The sequence below is a fragment of the Cricetulus griseus genome, chromosome 2 (assembly GCF_003668045.3).
Source record: "Cricetulus griseus strain 17A/GY chromosome 2, alternate assembly CriGri-PICRH-1.0, whole genome shotgun sequence".
NCBI lineage: Eukaryota > Metazoa > Chordata > Mammalia > Rodentia > Cricetidae > Cricetulus > Cricetulus griseus.
The window spans coordinates 40,286,300-40,307,454 of NC_048595.1; the positions used below are offsets into that span (position 1 = coordinate 40,286,300).

General features: G+C 41.5%; 1 protein-coding gene across 1 annotated transcript; it reads left to right on the plus strand.

The window, feature by feature from the left end:
- The first annotated feature begins 278 nt into the window (after positions 1-278).
- Positions 279-15,549, plus strand: CUNH1orf185 (chromosome unknown C1orf185 homolog). Its single transcript, XM_027402280.2, has 5 exons — positions 279-288; positions 692-797; positions 5,508-5,643; positions 10,215-10,251; positions 15,164-15,549. The coding sequence occupies exons 1-5, from the start codon at positions 279-281 to the stop codon at positions 15,547-15,549; spliced, it is 675 nt and encodes a 224-aa protein (XP_027258081.1).
- The last annotated feature ends 5,606 nt before the right edge of the window (positions 15,550-21,155 follow it).

A 21,155-nucleotide genomic window follows, 5' to 3' on the forward strand; every position in this document is an offset into this window, starting at 1 on the left:
CCAGGACCTCTGAGCCATCTCTCCAGCCCAACATTAAATTTTTAAATTTTATTTTATTTTATTGAGATAGGGTCTCTCCACATAACCCTGGCTGCCCTAGAACTCACTATGAAAAACAGACTGGCCTCAAATTTACAGAGATTTCCCTGCTTCTGCTTCCTGAGTTCTGGGATTAAAAGAGTGTACCACCATGCACAGCCCTAAAAGAAATAATATTTTTTAAAGGGTTAATTTAATTTTCCTATCTAGATTGTGTTTCTGTATGTGAATATGTACAGATGAGCACAGGTATTTGTGGAGGTCACATGCATGGGATCCTTTGGAGCTGGAGTTACAGACAGTTGTGAGCTGCCACATGGGGGTACTGGGAGATGTTTGCTAGCAAAGAAAATAGAAAAAATCAGAACATTGGTGTGAATTGCTGTACAGTTTGGTTCAGTTACTTGTGTTACATAGGCTTCAATTTTGCCACCTCTGAAGTGAAATCCCTGCAGGCTTTCCAATTCTATTTATATGTTGTTCTCTAGCTCTGGGTCCTCCCATTTGTTTGGACTGTGTAGGACTAGAATTCAGGCTCCCTGGTTTCTTGGTCAGTCTTAATATCACATATATCATTGTAAATATCACCTCATTTATTTGTCTAGTGAACTGAGTTGTGCATGACATGATCTTTTACCATTTGTTTGTGTAGGTTTTATTAACCACTTAACCTATTTTCTGGCTGCTGGTGCCGTTAGTCTGGGAATCGGTTTCTTTGCTTTGGCGTCTGCTTTGTGGTTCCTGATTTGCAAAAGAAGGTAAGGTTTATTGGAAAGTCTAAGTTTTTGTTGCCTGTTGTTGTTGCTAAAAATTCAATGCAGGACTTTTTTCACAGCTATTAAATTTAAATAACTGTGATGGAATTGGCTGGAGACCCTGTAGTGGGACAAGGCTTTATGTGCTTTAGATACCCTGGAAGAAGGACTAGGACCATGCAACAGAGATCTTTGTGCACTGAAATTTTGAAGAAAAACAAGTACTATTTTACTTACTGGAAGACATGGGTATGATTCTAATCTAAAGCTAGAATCTATGGGGGAAACCTTCCAGTTTGGAGGTTAGAACATGCCTGAAGGGCATGCCCTCCTTTCTTTAAAAGCTGGGAGAACAGATAGAATGGCCTGATAGGTCTGAAAATACTCTCCCTTCAGAAACACACAAAAGCTTAATTGATGCCTTCTTCTTTTTCAACTCTCAAATTTTGTTTATACTTATTTAACCAGCTCAGGATTTGTTTTCTGGTATTTTTAACATATAAATTGTAAGATCATCTTCCCACATTTTCTCCCAGTGATCTTACCTCCAGCTGTCTCTCCACCATGTACAAATCAGAAAGTATTCATTTGTTCATTGTTTCAACAAATATTCAATGACTGCACAATAAAACATCAGCAATAAAGGAAAATATTTTGCTATCTTCCATTGTTATTGGAATTGAGGATACAACTGTGAACAAAGCAGAAAAAGTTCTCATTTCCTAGACTTGACAGGAGACAGATAAATGAGCAAATATAAAAAGGGTACCAAAAAGGCCTGTACAAGGAGTTTGTGTTTAATCTGAGACTTGAGTTAAAAGAATGACTTATTAAATATGCCTTGTGCAAAATTTTCCTAGGGTCAACAAGATGGCCTAGCACATAATAGCACATGTAGACCAGGCTGACCTCGAACTCAGAGAAATCCATCTGCCTCTGCTTCCCAAGTACTGGGATTAAAGGTGTGTGCCAACAACGCTCAGCACATGATTGCTTTTTAAGAAACTGCTAATAAAAGTGAATGTGCACTCCCAATAACAAGATATGACAGGTCTGGCTTACATTTTCAAAAGACATTCCTCTGTAAAGTCTGGTTTAATGGAGCAACAAGAAAGTAGGCAGGCAAGTGAGCAGCCTAGCTTTCATCTGAGAGAGAGGTGAGGATGTTTTGAACTAATGTGACCAGAAGAGACAAGAAGAAGGGATTGGACCTGAAACGTCTTTCACGGGTAGAGGTGGGACTTGATAGAATGACGTAGGGAAAGAAGAGAGAAGTGGCAGGGTGAAGACTGGCACCTGGGCCTGGGCAGCTGAGTGGTCATTCCATTTTCTGCGATGGGAAAATTATCATGAAGGGGATCAATTTGTGGGGGAGATGATAAACTAGGAGCTGCATCTTTGGTGTGAGTTTAAAAGCCTAAAGTCCTAAATGGGAATGCCATGGTAACCTTGATGAAATGTTGGTGCAATGATAGGTTAAGAGGTTGATTCTTGGAGACGACAAGATGTGAGAAAATTGAGAAAAGTATACATGTCTCTTTCTAAAGGGGCGTGTGTGTGTGTGTGTGTGTGTGTGTGTGTGTGTGTGTGTGTGTGTGTGTGTGTTTAGAAAACTAATAAAGGGACAGTAGAGTAGCTGGAGGAGCATAGAATTTTATTAGGTGTTTTTGTATCACAGTGACCAAAATGCTTGACACAATAACTTAAGGGAGGAAAGACTTCTGTTGGCTCATGGTTTCACAGTGGGAAAGGCATGGACACATTCACAGATGCAGGAGTGTATGGCGGAGGCCCTTCACAGCACCGTGGACCAGAAAGTAGAAAGCTATCAAGGTCCACCTCCTAATCCTCCCACAGCCTCCCCCAAGCAGGGCTTTCAAAGCATGAGTTTGTGGACAACATTTTATATGCAAGTCATAACAAAAGTCAAAGGAAGCATGCTTTTCTTGTCAAAGTAGAAGACACACTTGACAGGTACCTCTTGTTTCCCGCCCTAACACACTTGAATTATCACCAAATTAGATTTTTTTCCCCTTGCAAATCACTCACATCCATCTCATTCCATTAACCACGGCTACACTCCTCGAGTCTTCATTGTCCTTCACATGAGCAATTTGGCTGGGGTTTATAGTGGATCCCTGTCTTCAATGGCAAGCTCATTTAATCTCCGCTCCATACCCCAGCCATACATTTTCCACTTGCAAATCTATTCTTATTCCCCATGCCCACTATTTTTCAAAGGACTTCCCATTGATTTTAAGAGAAACCCAACTGACATGTTTAAGGCCCCGCATGATCTGTCCCTGAACGTTCCTCCATTCCATGCCCTATTTCCTGTTTTGCTTTTTGTGTTTCTCCTACATGGAGGAAATCCAGCCTTTATATCTTTGTGTTTGATATTCCATCTCTCTTGAAAAACATCTCTTCCACATTTCCCTCTTCCTACTGAATATTACTAATTACTAATCCTATTTCTTTAGCAGTCTAGTTCAATCACCCTTTCCTCAGGTTGATTCCCCTAGTACAAACCCACACACAGTACCTGGTAATTTTCCTCAGTGGAACGTTCCAAATCCATAATTTTTCAACTTCTTGTAATATCTGCCTTCCTTATTAGTACTTGCTATATGAGAGGCCATAAAGGTGATGGTTACCGGCCCTGCCCCCAACACCCAACATTTCTGACATAAGGTTAAATATTTGTTTAGTGAACTGAATTCAGGGAGTGATTGGATCTTCATTGTTCATATCTTATGGAAGAATCTAATATACTCTCTTGAATTAACTTGGAAATTTTCTAGTACCTCTGGAAAAATAGTTGGCCACCATTATTATTATTTGGGGAGAGTTAAAACTGAAGAACATGTCAACATGTTAGCATCCATTTGACATTAAAGTTCACTCTTCATGTACATTCCAAAGTTTTCACAAATATATAATGACTTGTGCATACAAGCCAGAGTATTCTCATCACCCTAAAATTCCTCCGTGCTTCTTCTATCCTTCCTTTCTTCTCCCTAACATCAGGCAACCACTGATATTCCTAGATCTCAGTAGTTCAGCCTTTTCCAGAGTGAGGTCATAGACTTGAAATCGGATGTCAAAGCATAAAGAATGTTGCCTTCTTAGACTTTTTCTCATACAGTGCTTAACTATGTAGCCTAACTAACCTAAAACTCACTAGGTGGCAGAGGTTGACCTTAACCTCATAACAATCCCCCTGCCTCTGCCTCCCAGGCTCTGGATTACAGGTGTGAGTCACTATATCCAGCAGTTTTCCTCTATGTCTTTTTTGTGACTTGGCAGCTCCTTTCTTTGTATCACTGAACAATATTCCACTGTCTGGCATCATTTTTTAAAACATTGTTATTAGTCAGGGTTCTCAAGAGAAACAGAACTGATAGAATGAATACTCTCTCTCTCTCCTCTCTCTCTCTCTCTCTCTCTCTCTCACACACACACACACACACACACACACACACACACACACACACACACGGGATTTATTAGAGTGACTCACAGGTTATAGTCTGACTATTCCAACAATGGCTGTCTCCCAAAGGAAAATTGAAGAATCTAGTAGCTGTTCAGTCTACAAGGCTGGATGCCTAGCTGCTTTTAAGTATGCATCAGAATCCCAAAGAAGTAGGTCCTAACACCAGCAAAAGAATGAGCTCACAAGTGATAGTGAGGACAAGCAGGCAAGCACTTTCTTCTTCCAGGCCCTTTTACAGAAGGTGTGGCCCTGATTTATGGTGGATCTTCCTAACTCAAAAGATCTGGATTTAGGATGGAATTTCTTACTTCTAAAGAGTCAATCAAGACAAACCTCTCACAGGTGTACCCAGCTGGTCTACCCAGCTGCTTGGGTTTTCATTAATTCTAGAGGTAGTCAAGTTGTAGTCAACCAAGAATAGCCTTAACAAATATTTGACTTTATCAAGTGGACTTCTTTCTGATCAGCTGAGGTTTCGCTTAGCAGCACTCGGTTGCTTTTAAGCCTCCCCCTCCTGCTTGTGACTGTGTGGATGAGAAAAGCTCACAGGTGCTCTCCCAGCATGCCATTATTTTCAATCCAGATTCTGTCCTCTCTGCCAAAAGGGACCAATGATTTCATTTTATTTCACTAAAAACAGATTTATGGAAAGACTAACTAAACCAGATGGCTAATCCCAGCACTGGGGAGGCAGACGAAGGTAAATCTCTGAGTTTGAGGCAGACCTGGTCTTCAATTCCAGGACAGCCAGGGCTACACAGAGAAACCCTGTCTTGAAAACCAAAAAAAAAAAAAAAAAAAAAAAAAAAAAAAAAAAAAAAAAAAAAAAAAAAAAAAGAGCTGGGCATTGGTGGCGCATGCCTTTAATCCCAGCACTTGGGAGGCAGAGGCAGGTGGATCTCTGTGAGTTCGAGGCCAGCCTGGTCTACAGAGTGAGTGCCAGGACAGGCTCCAAAGCTACACAGAGAAGCCCCGTCTCGGAAAAAATAAAATACTAGCTTTCTATAATTAGCTACTTTATATTTTCTGAAAAGTAGACATAATGAAATCAGATCTATGTTTAAGGAGTATATAAACTGATTGCTACTTTTAAAGGTCTTCAACATGCTGATTTTAAACTCCTATGAATAAAGGTTAGAGACAATTCTTTTAATTGGCATATGTAATAATATAATTTGATACCTGTCTAATAATAATTTCTCTACAATGTTTTCCAGAGAAATATTTCAAAGTCCCAAAGTTAAATCAACTGATGAAAAGGTGATGCAAGGACCACCCAAATCGAAGATTAAATCTCATTCTCAGTGTGTTTTCATTTCCCGAAACTTTCATGCTGGCCGATCTCAACCAAAGGTAGAGTGTCATGTTTTAAAGCAGTCTCCTTGGAGATCCCTAGACCATGTTACTAGCATGTTGTCTTCCCATTGGAAGGCTAATATATTCACGGTTATATTTTAGTGTAAGAACCAAAAGTTCATACAATAGGAAAACTAAAGTTTTCTTTTATATTTTGGAGGGTGATAAAGCTTATAAAAGAACAGAAAAATTAAATGAATATTTACTCTGTCTCCAGTCGCTTTTATAAACCCTTCAGCAAACAAACAAACAAAACCCTACACTCTCCATAGTAGGCTTGGAAGAAGGATGAGGATAATGGCATGTTGGAAGGGATGCATGCAAAATTCTTGGGACTAGGGCTGGAGAGGTGGCTCAGAGGTTAAGAACACTGGCTGCTCTTCCAGAGGTCCTGAGTTCAATTCCCAGCATCCACATGGTGGCTCACAAACATCTGTAATGAGATCTGGTGCCCTCTTCTGGCTTGCAGGCTGACATACCGGCAGAACACTGTATACATAATAAATAAATCTTTTAAAATAAATTCTTGGGACTACCAGAAAAAAAAAAGAAATTTGGAGATAAGAAATGCTCAGATAACCAGATAGCCTGACCAAACCTGTTAAGTGTAATTTAATCCAATTTGGTAAGTAACTATTAATCCATATTGTATTTGAAGATCTTGCCCCTGCCCTGTTGTGAAGGTTAAAATATTGCCCCTACTTTCAAGGTGCTTGTGTGACACTTGATGAGAATATCAGACTATGATTAACAAAATTGTGTGTCAAAACAGATTCATAGACAAAATAGAACATAGTCTAGTAGAAATCTAAAACTATGACATAGCTGAGTTAAATAAATGAACTGATGGTCCTTCAGCATTCGGAGATACACTGGATGGCAGGCCTTCATTACATATCCTTCACCTTGGTTGAACTCAGCAACCATGTGTCTAGTAACCATCCCGCAACACTATTTTACCACAGAGCCTACACAAGCAAAAAAGAAATGAGCCCAGACCTAGATAGACTACAGTCAAGATAGAAGAAAAATGAATTATTAACCTCAGTTTGTCCTTTCACACACAGAAGGACATCCTGGTTGCTTCTAAGTTTGTGCAATTATGAACAAAGTTGCTAAAAAAATTTTTTGTGGAGGCTTTTGTATGGACATGACTTTCCAACTCACTTGAAGATATCAAAGAGAATTGTTGTTAATCATATTGTGTGTGGTTTTATGAGAAACTCTGTCTATTTATGTTCCCACTGACCAGGAAGGAGACCGTTGTTTAACCCTGCATCCACGTCAGCACTGGCTGCTGTTGGCGTTTTTTAGCATTCACCATTATGAGATGCAGAGTAACTTCTCACTGTCATCACAGGTCATATGGTGTTGAATATGTGCCTAGGGCTGGGGCCAGTTAAACTGTGGGCTCTAATCTCCATTTACCTTTGCGGAGGCATGGATAATGATTTACGGGACTAGGCTTAAATATAGGTTAAATATGATTTATTTCGGGGAGAAGTAACTTACACAAGAAGCAGGTGGCCGCCGCAGGTTGCCGCTCTAAGGATCACACAGGCTGTGCTCCCTGTGACCTGACCAGATGTGAGAGCCACTTGTCCCGACTGATGGGAGACCTAAACTCACTCCCCATCACATCCGCACCTGTGACCACGCCCAAACGGGCATGGTCAGCTTTACAGGTGAGGGTGGGGTAAATGTCTCACTACATACCTTGATTTCTGCCGGTGCTGAGAAGCCTGTACAAATGTCTGATGTCAACTGTGTGTCAGTAGTGTTCCTTCTTTGTGTACCACCAGGCCTTGCTGGTCACCCTTAGCTTTTTCAGTCTGTGAGAACCACCCCAAGATTTGCCAGCTCATACCCTCTAGACTGGTGACTGTTCCGGCTGAGTAGTTTCTTTCTGTCCCTTTCATCAGAGGTAGGGGAAGCATCCACAGCACTGAGCTCCATACAGGCAAACCCATCTTCGTCTTCTCAAAATCCCTTTAGCAGGGCTGGAGAGATGACTCAGATGACCCATGATGCAGTTGCCGAAGACCAGGGATCCAATGCCCTCTTCTGGCCTCTGTGAGTTCTGCACACATACGAAGAGGCACATATACACACAATTTTAAATTAAAATAAACCTTTAGTTTTAATTGTCTCTCTGTTGTGTTTGTGGTCTTAGCCAGAGAGTTCAAATCCCCTGGAACCAGAGTTACAGGCGGTTTTTCTGAGTCACTTGACTTGAGAACCTGGGTCTTTTAGAAAAACGGCAGCTGGAGTTTCAAAGTGTGCAGACTGTATGATAGTTAACCTCATAGCAGATAGGTGGCTGCGGACATTGATTCACTTGCTGACTTCAAAGTTACATTGATGACATCTGCTCCCAGGGATTGATGGTGGAGCTACCTGATGCCTGCACTTCGGGGCCTCTCAGTTTATGTCCCTCCCACACTCTATAGTTGTCTCCTGGCAGGTGCCGTCTCCCAGGCTAGGGCTGTGACAGGTTGCATTCAGGCTGGTTGACACAGTCTCTGTTCTTAGGACCCCAGGGTAGTTCAGTTTTAAACATTATGTTCGCTCTAGACATGACACCTAGCCTCAGTCTCTGAGCCAGAGAAACTCCTTCCATGGCTGACACATCCCACAAGTCCCTGGTTTTGAGGTTTGTGAGAGCTGTGGACGTGTGGACATGGCCTGTGAGTAGGAATGCCAGGGGCTTTTCACCAGGACCCTCTGAACGACTTTGTGGAAGAAGCATCTGCTTCCCCTCCCTCTCCTTGGAGCCTGGAGGCTGAGCTGTGTTGGGCTACGTCTCTGCTCTTCACAGCTGCGCTAGATGCCCACTTGTGGATTTCTGAAGCTCTTCCCTCATCTCCTTTCTCCAGCATACACTCTGTGTTTACACATCACAATTCTTCTTCACGTGGTCACACTGAGGCAGCTTCTAGTCCTCCATCTAGCCCAGAATCTTTCGAAAGTGGTTTCTTGAGATGGGATTTACTCCTGATTTAGATGCTATGAATATTGTTGAAACCATAGCAAAGAGTTCAAAATATTAGGTAAACTTAGATGACAGAGTATCGACAAGGTACAGTTCTTCCATGCTACAGAGAAAGATGTAATGAAAAGATGAGTAATATATGGTGATCAACTCAGTCGTGGGGGGGGGGGGTGGCAGTGCACTGCACTGCACTGTTCAGTACTGACCTGCAGTGCTAGGACCTTGCGAGTGCTAGGTAAGCGTTCTACCACTCCTCCACCCCAGCCACTTCATTATCTTACTCTAAGAAATTTGGATCAGTAAGATGGCACACTGGGTAAAGTGCTTGCAACCTAGACTGATGACCTCAGTTCTATCCTAGGATACACACAGTGAAAGGTCAAGTCCCAAAACGTGTCCTCTGACCTTGTCAAGGGTACAGTTGCATGTAAACAAGCACGAGTCCGTGAATGTGCGTACACACACACACACACACACACACACACACACACACACACACACACAGCCCTTCGGCAGCCACAACCCCAGTCAATCAGAAGTTGTCCCCACCAAGGCAAGATCCATGCCCTTCTCTGTATAAAACAATATATTATGTTCCAATTTTTATTTCCCAGTAAGTGGTTTTACATATCTTTTATTTACCGTCTATACTCTTAGTGAAATATCTCTAAGTATCTTATATATTGTCTAATTGGATTATTTTTTAACAAATTAAGAACTCTTTTCATATTGTGGATGCAAGTCCTTTGTTGGTTATGTGCTTTTCCATTTTCATTGTTTTGTTTTGTTTTGTTTTTTGAGACGGTGTCTTTCTATAATATGGTCCTGGTTGTCTGGGAATTCACTATATAGACCAGGCTGGCCTTGAGCTTTGGGGTTCATATATACCCACCCACCTCTTCCTCCAGGTGATCAAAGGTGTGAGCCACACCTGGTCTGTTTTCTATTTTTAAATCTCACTTGGTGAGTTTTTCACCCTAGTAACAGAATTTGATAAAAAGTCTTCAATATTAGCTAGGTGTAATTTCTGGTCATACTGTTGATAAAACATTCCAAAATTCAACTTAACAATAGATCTCAAGGATTATATCTACTTTCTCTTTGAAAGTTTTCTTTTCAGAACACTTTTGTTTTGCACATAACAGCTTTATTGAGATGCAGTTCAGTTGCTGCCAACATTTAGATGTGGCTCGTCTCCCAAAGGCACCTGGGCTGGAAGACTGGCAACTGGGGGCAGCACTGAGCTGGCAGAAGCCTTAGGAGGTGGAGCTCCCAGGAGCTTTACCCTCCTGAGTGGATGCTCAGTCTCAGGGTGGATCAGATGTCACAGGAGTGGAAAAGGAGTACTGAGCAGTATGTGCTGTTAGCCACCAAGCCACCTCTCCAGCCTCAGATTTTCAAATAACTGGTTTTCCTCTTCTGTTAATATAGTTTCCAAAAATAAATAAATAAACATATTGTAGAAAAATATTTTTTATCCAAAAATTTTAATATTACATTTCTTGTTAATATAAATATATTATAGAAGCTATACAAATTTCCTTTTTTAAAAGATGCAAACGATTCTTTTATGTAGGTGGAGCAAAGAGAAAGGGAAGCACCACAAATAAAAGGTACTTGTTTTCTTTCAATTGTTAGAAGAGTTTATATAGCAAATATTTTTCCTAAGACTTAAAGAACAAAGAGACTATCCTAAATGCTATTCATTTTATATTCCATGAAAATTTAAAATAAATAGCAATTTACTAGTATGTGAATTGGCATATCTTTTTAAAGAAAAAGTAGTATCCTGTCTTAAAATGTGAAATTATTTTTTCTTATTTAAATTCAAAGACATCGTAATGGTGACCACAAAGTAATGCCGAGTCAGGGTATGGGACAAAGGCAAAAACCTTGAGTATTTTGTAGTCATTTAGATATTTATGCCACATCTTTATAACTCACAACTTGTCCTACATAATTCTAGAAATGGATATAAAATACAATATTTTAAACAATTTTGAATTTAATGTGTAAAATATAACAGCTAACATGTAAAGTAGTATAAAATGTATTGTACGAATTTTGTGATATTTTCTAAAACTTAACTTTGGGTTCTGGTGGGGTTTTTTTACGTTGTTTTTTATTTTGGAGTTTGTTTGTTTGTTTTGTTTTGGGACAGAATCTCACTGCTTAACCTGGAGTGATGGCCTCAAATGCTATTTTTCCTTGGCCTTCCAAGGGCAGGAATTGCAGCATGCACCAACACACCAGGCAGCAAACAACATTTTAAAGAATCCACTGCATAGTCTAAGTAATATGAAAAGCAAGAGACTTAATATCTAGGTTGAATCCACTGTGTGTCTAATTGATGGTGGGTGGTTTCTTTGTGCTACCATTTGCTTGTTTGTGAAGTGGCACCAACCATAATTACTCTGAAGAATTATTGAGACAGCAAATGAGATCTGGAAGCATGATCAAAAGCTTTGTAGACCATATAGCTCTATAGAAAAGCCTACTGGGGCTGGAGAGATGGCTCAAAGGTTAAGAGCTCCGGCTGCTCTTCCACAGGACCTGAGTTTGATTCCCAGCAACCATATGGCAGCTCACAACCTTCCGTAACTCCAGCCCCAGGAGATCCACTGCCCTCTTCTGACCTCCAAGGACACCAGGCACTTGCACACATAAAACAAAATAAATCCTTTTTTTTTTTTTAATTCTAAAGCTGGCTGTGGTAATATACTCCTTTTACCACAGGATTCAGGAGGCAGAGGCAGGAAGATCTCTATGAGTTCAAGGCCAGGCTGGTCTACATAGTGAGTTCCAGAGAGATTCTGTCTCAAAATAGATAATTAAAGAAATGAAGTTAAAAAAAGAAAAAAGAAAGAAATGCCTCCTACAATTATTGGCAGAAGACCACCCCATCATGAGCTCTTACCACTCACTGTTGGACCAAATGATTTTTTTATGATTCTGCTCATTGAATTTTTTAAAATAATGTAATATTCAACTACAAATCATTGAGAAACTTTTTTTAGCTTCAAAAAAATTTTTTGTTGGTGCTGCTGCCTGGAGCCATGGAGACATTCAGGCACTGGCTGCTGCCTAGGGCCATGTATGGGTCCGTGGTTTTGGTGTCCATGGCTCCAGTTGACACAGAAGCTTGGGGTTGGCCAACCACCTGGGTCCATGTTGATGCCTGGGGACCATACTGCTTTCTGGGGCAGTGCTGACACCAGGCGATGGTAGCATCTGGGCTCTAACTGCTGCCTGGGGCCATGTCTGGGTATATGGTCCTGCTGTAGCTGGGGTCTGTAGTGATGCTCATGACAGGTATTAGCATGAGGTCATTGGAACCATGCTGTGCTGAGCCTGTCCTGCCCTTCACTGGCCCTCAGATAGCTGGTCCTGCCCCTCCCATACATTGCAGCAGGGGAGAGCTCCTCCCAACCCTCACTATAGGTGTGCACCTCACCTGAGTAGCACACGAGAGCTAGGGGATGCAGGTGAGCCAGCCCTGAGAGTGTGAGAGCAACAGAGCTGACCCTGCTGTCGTCCTTCCTCTGCCCCTTCTTTCCTGTGGTGTAGCTTGAGTTTCTTTCCAGCCTGGTCCCTCAGCAGATAAGACCTAACTAAACACACAAAGACTTATATTAATTTATAAACTGTTGGCCCATGGCTAGGGCTTCTTATTGGCTAGCTCTGTCTTAATTATTAACCCATTTCTATTAATCTATGTATTGCCACAAAGCTGTGGCTTACCCATAATCCAGCATGTTACTCCATAGGCAGCATGGCATCTCTTCGGGGTCTCTCTTCCCTCTTCCCAGCCTTCTCCTGGTCTGGTAGCCCCACCTATCTTTCTGCCTGGCTATTGGCCAGTCAGCAATTTATTCATCAACCAATAAGAGAAACATATATACAGAAGGACATTCCCCTATCACTACGGCACTCACGAGAGAGCTGAAGCACACAGGACAGCAAGCAGCACACTAAAGCTGACCCTATTGTTGCAGGTGAGCCAACCCTGAGGGCATGATAGCAGAAGAGCTGACCCAAACCCCATTCCCCCTACAGCAGTCAGAAGAGAGGGCCCAGCTCTCCCTGGAGATAAAAGTGTGGGAAAACCTAGATCTGAAGGCTCAAGAGCAGAACTGGCCCTGCTCCTTACTGTAAGATGCATTGGGTGAGCTACCCAAGGCAGTGCTGGCGTAGTGATGAGGGAAAGCTATTGAGCTGACCAACCCAGCTAACACCCAGGCCCAGAACATCCACCAAATCTATGAACTGTTAGAGCATGTGAAGGGACAAACTTACAGATCCAAAACAGCAGGATCTCCATGACACAGGACAGCAACAAGATATCAAAGAGGAGTCCCAGTGAGAGCCCATTTAGGTGGTATAGCAGAAACCAGAGGCCTCAAGCCAGACCAACGATTCATTGGAGTGAATACTTACAAGTAAAGATGAATGGACCAAGGGTAAACTCACACTACAGCTTCCATGATTCATCTTCTTTCTTTGTTTTTATTTTTGTTTGGTTTCTTTGTTTTGTTTTGTTTAGGTTTTTCTTTTAAATTGCTTTTTTTTTTTTTTTTTTTTTTTTTTTTTGGTTTTTCGAGACAGGGTTTCTCTGTGGCTTTGGAGGCTGTCCTGGAACTAGCTCTTGTAGACCAGGCTGGTCTCGAACTCACAGAGATCCGCCTGCCTCTGCCTCCTGAATGCTGGGATTAAAGGCGTGCGCCACCAACGCCCGCCTAAATTGCTTTTGTGTTAGGGGGAAGTTGCAAGGGCAAAGGGCAGGCGCAAGGACACAAGGAGATAAGTGGGATCGGAATGTATGATGTGAAATTCACAAGTACTGAATAAAAAAAATAAAAGCCAGGCATGGTGGTGCATGCCTTTAATCCTAACACCTTAGGAGGAAGAGACAAGATGATGTCTCTGAGTTAGAGGTCAGCATGGTCAACATAGTTAATGGCCCAAAACTATATATAGAGAGACCCTGTCTCAAAAAGTTTTAATAGGAAGGGTGGTGTGAGTTCAGTTGATCAAGAAGTCCAGATTCCCCTGGAGCTGGAGGGGAATGTAAGCCACATGAGTGCTGGAAAAAAAAAAAAAAAAAAAAAAAAAAACTTAGGTCCTCAACAAGAACAATGTGTGTGCTCTTAACCACTGAGCAATTTCTCCAGGCCCAAGACACCTTTTTAAAAATTAGTATAATTACATTTCTCCCTTCCCTTTCCTCTCTCCAATTTCCTTCAAATCCATGACCTCTTTTTCATTAATCATTATTATATGCATATACTTACATGTATATACATAATATATTTCTAAATACAACCTGTTCAGGCCCTATGACATTACTTGTATGTATGTTTCCAAGGCTGACCATCTGATAATGGACAACCAGTTGGTGGCTTTGAGAAGACCACGTCTACTGCTCCCAGCTTCCCTGGATTTCCTATAGTTCTTTGTGTAGGGTTGAGGCCTTGTGGGACTTTCCTCTGTCCACTTGGGCATGTCCAGTGATGTCATCCATGTTCAGCTCATGGCTGGGCAGTCATGTTGGTGAGGCTTTATGGATGTAACTTCAGACACAATCTCACAGCAAACTTCCTGATCCTCTGGTGTTTGAACTCTTTCCACTCCCTTCCCCACAGTGTTCCCTGAGCCTTAGGTCCTGGAGTGTTTTAGAGACATATCCATTGGGACTGTGCTCCGCAACTCCGAGTTTTGATTCGTTCGGGTTTTCTATAGTGGTACAAGAAACTCGTTTTTGGGGGGATTTTGTTTGTTTGTTTGTGGGTGGGTTTTTTTTGGCTTTTTATGACAGTGTTTCGCTATGTTACAGCTCTGGCTGTTCTGGAACTCACTCTGTAGACCAGGCTAGCCTCAGACTCAAAGATCCACCTGCCTCTGCCTCTCAAGTGCTGGGATTAAAATGTGTGCCACCACCTCCTGGCTACAAGAAACTTTTTAAAGGTACGTTGTAGAACTGAGGTTTCCAACCTAATTGGAATATTTTCCTGAATTAGAATATTTAAATGTCATATGCTAACTATTGTACACATGATATTAACTTGGTGTTTTCCCTTCTAGCATTATCTTACCCATGATAATCCTAAAAATACTCTTAAGACTTGATTTGTCTGTTGGGCATGCTGGCACATACCTATAACCCCAGCCCTCAGGGAAGTAGAGGCAGAGGCAGTCAGATCTCTGAGTTTGAGGCCAGCCTGTTCTACAGTGCTAGTTCCAGTATAGCCAGAGCTACACAGTGAAACCCTGTCTTGAAAAACCAAAACAAACAAGTAAGTAAATTATCTATTTACAGCGGGGCATTGGTGGTGCACACCTTTACTCCCAGCATTCGGGAGGCAGAGGCAGGCAGATCTCTGTGAGTTTGAGACCAGCCTGGTCTACAAAAGGTAGTTCCAAGACAGCCTCCAAAGCCACAGAGAAACCCTGTCTTGAAAAACCAAAAAAAAAAAAAAAGACTTGTCAATATGTATTATTCACTGTAGTTTTTTTTTTTTTTAACAGCAATCAACTCTAAAGGTGAATTCTGCCCTCTGGCTCCTGCTGTCCATGAGTCCCCTGAGATGATCTCAGTAGCAAATGCCAGCAGTGTGACACTGAGCTTGTCAACGTCGGTCTCTAGTTCTTATTGCAGCCAAAGCGTGGAAGCAGCTGATGACTGGTTTTCTGATGATTCTTTAGAAAACAAGAATGCCCCAGAGCCTTTACTTGGGGAATCTCTAGCAGAAAAGGTGTTTGCATACCTGTCAACCATTTCGTTAGAAGAATGGCCTGGAACCACAATGAATGTGACATTTTGTGGCGATCAAAATGATGATAGCATTAAGGAAAAGTTTTTACAAAGAAATGCAGAGGTTGGCACGCACAACCTTCAGGATGATATTGAATGACTATTTTCTTTTGAAACCTGTTGTATAGTGCAATCAGGTGACGTTAAAGCTGAATTATGAGCTCCCAAGTCTCCCATCATGTCCCTACTAATCTTGCTTTTCTTGTTCTTTATCATAAAGTGGTTCTAGTCCTTAATGGTATTTATTTTTAATTATTTATATTTTATATGCATTTGTGTTTACCTGCATGTATGTCTGTGTGAGGGTGCCAGATTCCCTAGAAATGGAGGTACAGACAGTTGTGAGCTGCCATGTGGGTGCTGGGAATCAAACTGGGTCCTCTGGAAGAACAACCAGTGCTCTTAACTGCTGAACCATCTCTCCCACCAATTTACATCTTTGTTAATGTTTTGACTTCAGAACTTAATGCATGACAGCACGCAATAGACATATACGTCCAGAGTTCACTTAAGGATTCAGAATTGGTATATATCTCCCTTCAGGTACACCGATTTATTCTTTTCTTTCTACATCTGTTGCTACCCTCATCTGTGTCATACACCCTGCCTAGATTACTACAGGCCTCATCACCATCTCTCTGCTGCTTCTTTAACAGTCCACTCTTCATGCAAGCCCAAAGTCATCTTTTGAGACAAAACAAAGTTACCACAGCCTCCTCTTAAAACTTTCCAGCATCTTCATAATTCACTAAAATTCTTCTAAGTGTCTTTGTTATGTCGTATGCAGTTTCATATACATCTCCTTCCTGATGGGTTGATGTCATTTCAAACCATTGTCTTTGGAAAGTCAGCAAAAGTCCAGACACGTTGGCTAGTCTGCCTCTCGAACACTGTTTATTTCTGCCCCAATCTTTGTGCTTGTACTTACTTCTGACTATAAACATCTGTTTCTAGATTTTTGCATAGCTGGCTCTTAAATATTATTTCAAGTTCATCTCAAGTATCGGTTTCAAAAAGAGACACACCTGAGCCACTAAGATTATTCTGCTCAAATTAGGGTATATATGAAATAAAAATTTTAAATGGTTATGTCTATTATGCACACTGCAGCAGTTTATAATATAATATATTGAATTGTAAAGAATCCATGAGGGGCTAGGAAAGGGGCCCAGCGGTTAACAATTCCTTCTGTTCCTGAAGAGGACCTAAGCTTGGTTCCCAGTACCTGTGGCTTACAGTGGTACATTTATTTTCTCTGATGTTTCTAAAGCTGTATATTCATACTCTGTTATATATAATTCATCCTCTATCTGCAGCTTCAGGAAATCCAGCATCATTATCTGGCCTCTGCAGGCACACATAGCCCTGCCCTTCTGCCATACCCACATATACACATAATTAAAAATATTAAAAAAGAAGAATACAAAGTGCAGGGCTATGGTGGCATACATCTTTAATCCCAGCATTTGGGGGGTAGAGGCAGAGACAGGCAGATCTTGAAGTTCAAGGCAAGCCTGATCTAGAGAGTGAGTTTTAGGACTACTGTCTTAGTTAGGATTTTTATAGCTGTGAAGAGACATCACAACCATAGCAACTTTTTTTTTCCAATTTTTTATTTAAATTAGAAACAAGATTGTTTTACATGTAAATCCCAGTTCCCTCTCCCTCCCTTCTTCCCCTGTCCCCCACTAACACCCCACCTATCCCATACCCTTTCTGCTCCCTAGAGAGGGTGAGACCTTCCACGGGGGTCTTCAGAGTCTGTCATATCATTTGGGATAGGGCCTAGGCCCTCCCCCATGTGTCTAGGCTGAGGGAGTATCCCTCTATGTAAAATGGGCTCCCAAAGTCCATTCCTATGCTAGGAATAAGCACTAATCTACTACAAGAGGCCCCATAGATTTCCAAGGCCTCCTCACTGACATCCACGTTCATGGGTTCTGGATCAGTCCCATGCTGGTTTCCCAGGGGACCATGAGCTCCCCCTTGTTCAGGTCAGCTGTTTCTGTGCGTTTCAGCAGCCTAGTCTCGACCCCTTTGCTCATCATTCCTCCCTCTCTGCAACTGGATTCCAGGAGTTCAGTTCAGTGTTTAGCTGTGGGTGTCTGCTTCTACTTCCATCAGCTGCTGGATGAAGGTTCTAGGATAGCATATCAAAGTTAGTCATCAATCTCATTATCAGGGGAGGGCATTTAAGGTAGCCTCTCCTCTGTTGCTTAGGTTGTTAGCTGGTGTCATTCTTGTAGATCTTCCTTGTAGAAATCCACCTGATTTCTCTTTAAACCTATAAAAGCTCTCTCTATTATGATATCTCTTATCTAGCTCTCCTCTATTCTTCCCCGACTCAAACTTCCTGCTCCCTCATGTCCTCCTCACCCCTCCTCTTCTCCCCTTCTCATTCTCCTAGCTCCCTCTCTCAGGTCCCTCTCCCCTCCCCCCATGCTCCCAATTTGCTCAGGAGATCTTGCCTCTTTCTCCTTCTCCAGGGGACCATGTATGTCTCTCTTAGAGTCCTCCTTGTTTCCTAGTTTCTCTGGTGGTGTGGATTGTAGGCTGGTAATCTTTGCTCTATGTCTAAAATCCATATATGAATAAGTACATACCATGTTTGTCTTTCTGTGACTGGGTTACCTCACTCAGAATGGTTTCTTCTAGTTCCATCCATTTGCCTGTGAATTTCAAGATTCCATTTTTTTTTCCACTGAGTAGTACTCCATTGTGTAAATGTACCACAGTTTCTCCATCAGTTCTTCAGTTGAGGGGCATCTAAGTTGCTTCCAGGTTCTGGCTATTACAAATAGTGCTGCTATGAACATAACTGAACAGATGTCCTTGTTGTATGAATGTGCTTCTTTTGGGTCTAAGAGTAGAATTGCTGGATCTTGTGGTAGACTCATTCCCATTTTCCTGAGGAATTGCCATACTGATTTCCAAAGTGGCTGTATGAGTTGGCACTCCCACCAGCAGTGGAGAAGTGTTCCCCTTTCTCCACATCCTCTCAAGCATAAACTGTCATTGGTGTTTTTGATTTTAGCCATTCTGACAGGAGTAAGATGGTATCTCAGAGTTGTTTTGATTTGCATTTCCCTGATGGCTAAGGATGTTGAGCCCTTTCTTATGTGTCTTTCAGCCATTTTATATTCCTCTATTGAGAATTCTCTATTTAGTTCTTTACTCCACTTTTTAATTGGATTATTTGGTGTTTTGGAAACTAGCTTCTTGAGTTCTTTGTAAATTTTGGAGATCAGCCCTCTGTCAGATGTGGGGTTGGTATCTTTTCCCATTCTGCGGGCTGCCATTTTGTCTTGCTGATTGTGTCCTTTGCCTTATAGAAGCTTCTCAGTTTCAGGAGGTCCCATTTATTGTGGATCTCAGTGTCTGTGCTACTGATGTTATGTTCAGGAAGCAGTCTCCAGTACCAATTCATTCAAGGGTACTTCCCACTTTCTCCTCTAATAGGTTCAGTGTAGCTAGATTTATGTTGAAGTCTTTGATTCATTTGGACTTAAGTTTTGTGCATGGTGATAAATTTATCTGCTGTCTTTTATATGCCAGCATCCAGTTATGCCAACACCATTTGTTGAAATGCTTTCTTTACTCCATTGGATAACTTTAGCTTCTTTGTCAAAAATCAGGTGTCCATAGGTGTGTGGGTTAATAATCAGGGTTTTCAATTCAATTCCATTGGTCTACCTGTCTATTTTTGTGCCAATACCAACATGTTTTCAGGACTATGGCTCTATAATAGAGCTTGAAGTCAGAAATGGTGATGCCTCCAGAAGTTCCCCTATTGTACAGGGTTGTTTTGGCTATCCTGGGTCTTTTGTTTCTCCATATAAAGTTGAGTATTGTTCTTTCAAGGTCTGTGAAGAATTGTGTTGGGATTTTGATGGGGATTGCATTGAATCTGTACATTGCTTTTGACAAGATTGCCATTTTTACTATGTTGATCCCATAGCAACTCTTATAAAGGAAAGCATTTAACTGAGGTGGTGGCTTAGTTTCAGAGGTTCAATCCATTATCATAAAAGGGAGCATGGTGGCATGCTGGAGGAATAGCTGAGAGTTCTACACCTTGCAGGTAACAGGAAAGCCAACAAAGTTACACCTCCTGATAGTGCCACTATTTATGAGATTGTGGGGGAAAATTGCATTCAAGCTATCACATTTCAGTCCCTGGCCCCCATAAACTTGTGACAATATCATAATGCAGAATTCACTTAATACAACTTCAAAGGGCCCCATGGTCTATCACAGTCTCAACAATGTTTAAAAGTTCAATGTCTCTTCTGAGATTCATGCAGTCTCTTAACTATAATCACCTATAAAATTAAAATAAAAAAAAAACAGATCACATACTTCCAAAATATTGTGCCACAGAATATGTTACCATTCCAAAACATAGGGAAGGGAGCACAGTAAAATACTGAACCAAAGCAAGACCAAAAACCAGCAAGGCAAACTCCAAACTCTGCATCTCCATGTCTGATGTCAAAACACTCTTCAGATCTCCAACTTATTCAGCTTTGTTGACTGTAACACATTTCTCTCTCTTGGGCTGTTTCCACTCCCTGTTAGCAGCTCTCCTCAGCAGGTGTCCTACCTCTGGCATCTCTAACATCTTGAAGTTTCCAAAGGCAATCCAGGCTTCAACTTTACAGCTTCATGCAATGGTCTCTCTGACACACTCCTGGCCTCAGTGGCTTTTTTTAAGGCACGGAGGCAAATTCCATAACCTCACATGGCCAAAACAGCCAACTTATGCTGCTTACTGGGCCTGGACATGGCACCCTTGTTCAATTGCATCTTCATCAGCTTTCTATCCTCCACTGTCTAAACGAGGCTATCCTGAAACTTGCTCTGTAGACCAGGCTGGCCTCAGAGATCCATCAGTTTCTGCCTTGCCAGTGCTGGTATTAAAGATGTGGGCCACCATATCTGGCTCTAAACTTTCTTTAGTTCCTTTTCACAAGTTGGAAACTTAGCTAGGTGGGATCTTGCCTTGGGGTCACCACTCCATTTATTCCATTTCTTAATCCATTTATCCACCTTGAACACAGAGTTTAGGTCTACTTCCTGATGCTCTTTACCTCCTCAAAATTTACATTTTGTAATTTACTCGGATCAGCTTGCTCCTTTTCATTATAAATCTTCATTAGAGTTACCACTAAAAACCACGTGACAGAGTCTATACTAGACTGTTTTAAGATTTCTCTGCCAATGGAATTAATTCAAAATTCTTCACTTTTGCCTCAGGCAGACTATTGCAGAATATTTGTACACTGTGAAGATGTGTTTTTCCAAGACACCATCTGATTGATTTACTAAAGAACTGAATGGCCAATAGCTGGGCAGGAGGTATAGGCCAGATTTCCAGGGAGAGAAAGGAAGAGGAGGAGGTATCTAGGCAAATGAGAGACACCAAGAGACATGGAGAGGAAACAGGAGATGCAAGATGGAAGGGAGTTAATGCCATGTGATAGAATATAGATTAATATAAATAGGTTAATTTAAGTTATAAGAGATAGTTAGGAACAAGCCTAAGCTATAGGCCAACCTTTCATAAGAATTCTCCATGTCATTATTTGTGAGCTGGCAGCCCAAAGAAAAATCCAACTACAGCAGAGTCTTCAGACAAGAGCAAAAAGCCACTTTCTTCACCAAAATATCACAAGAAAGATCTCTCTAGGCAACATACTAAAATTC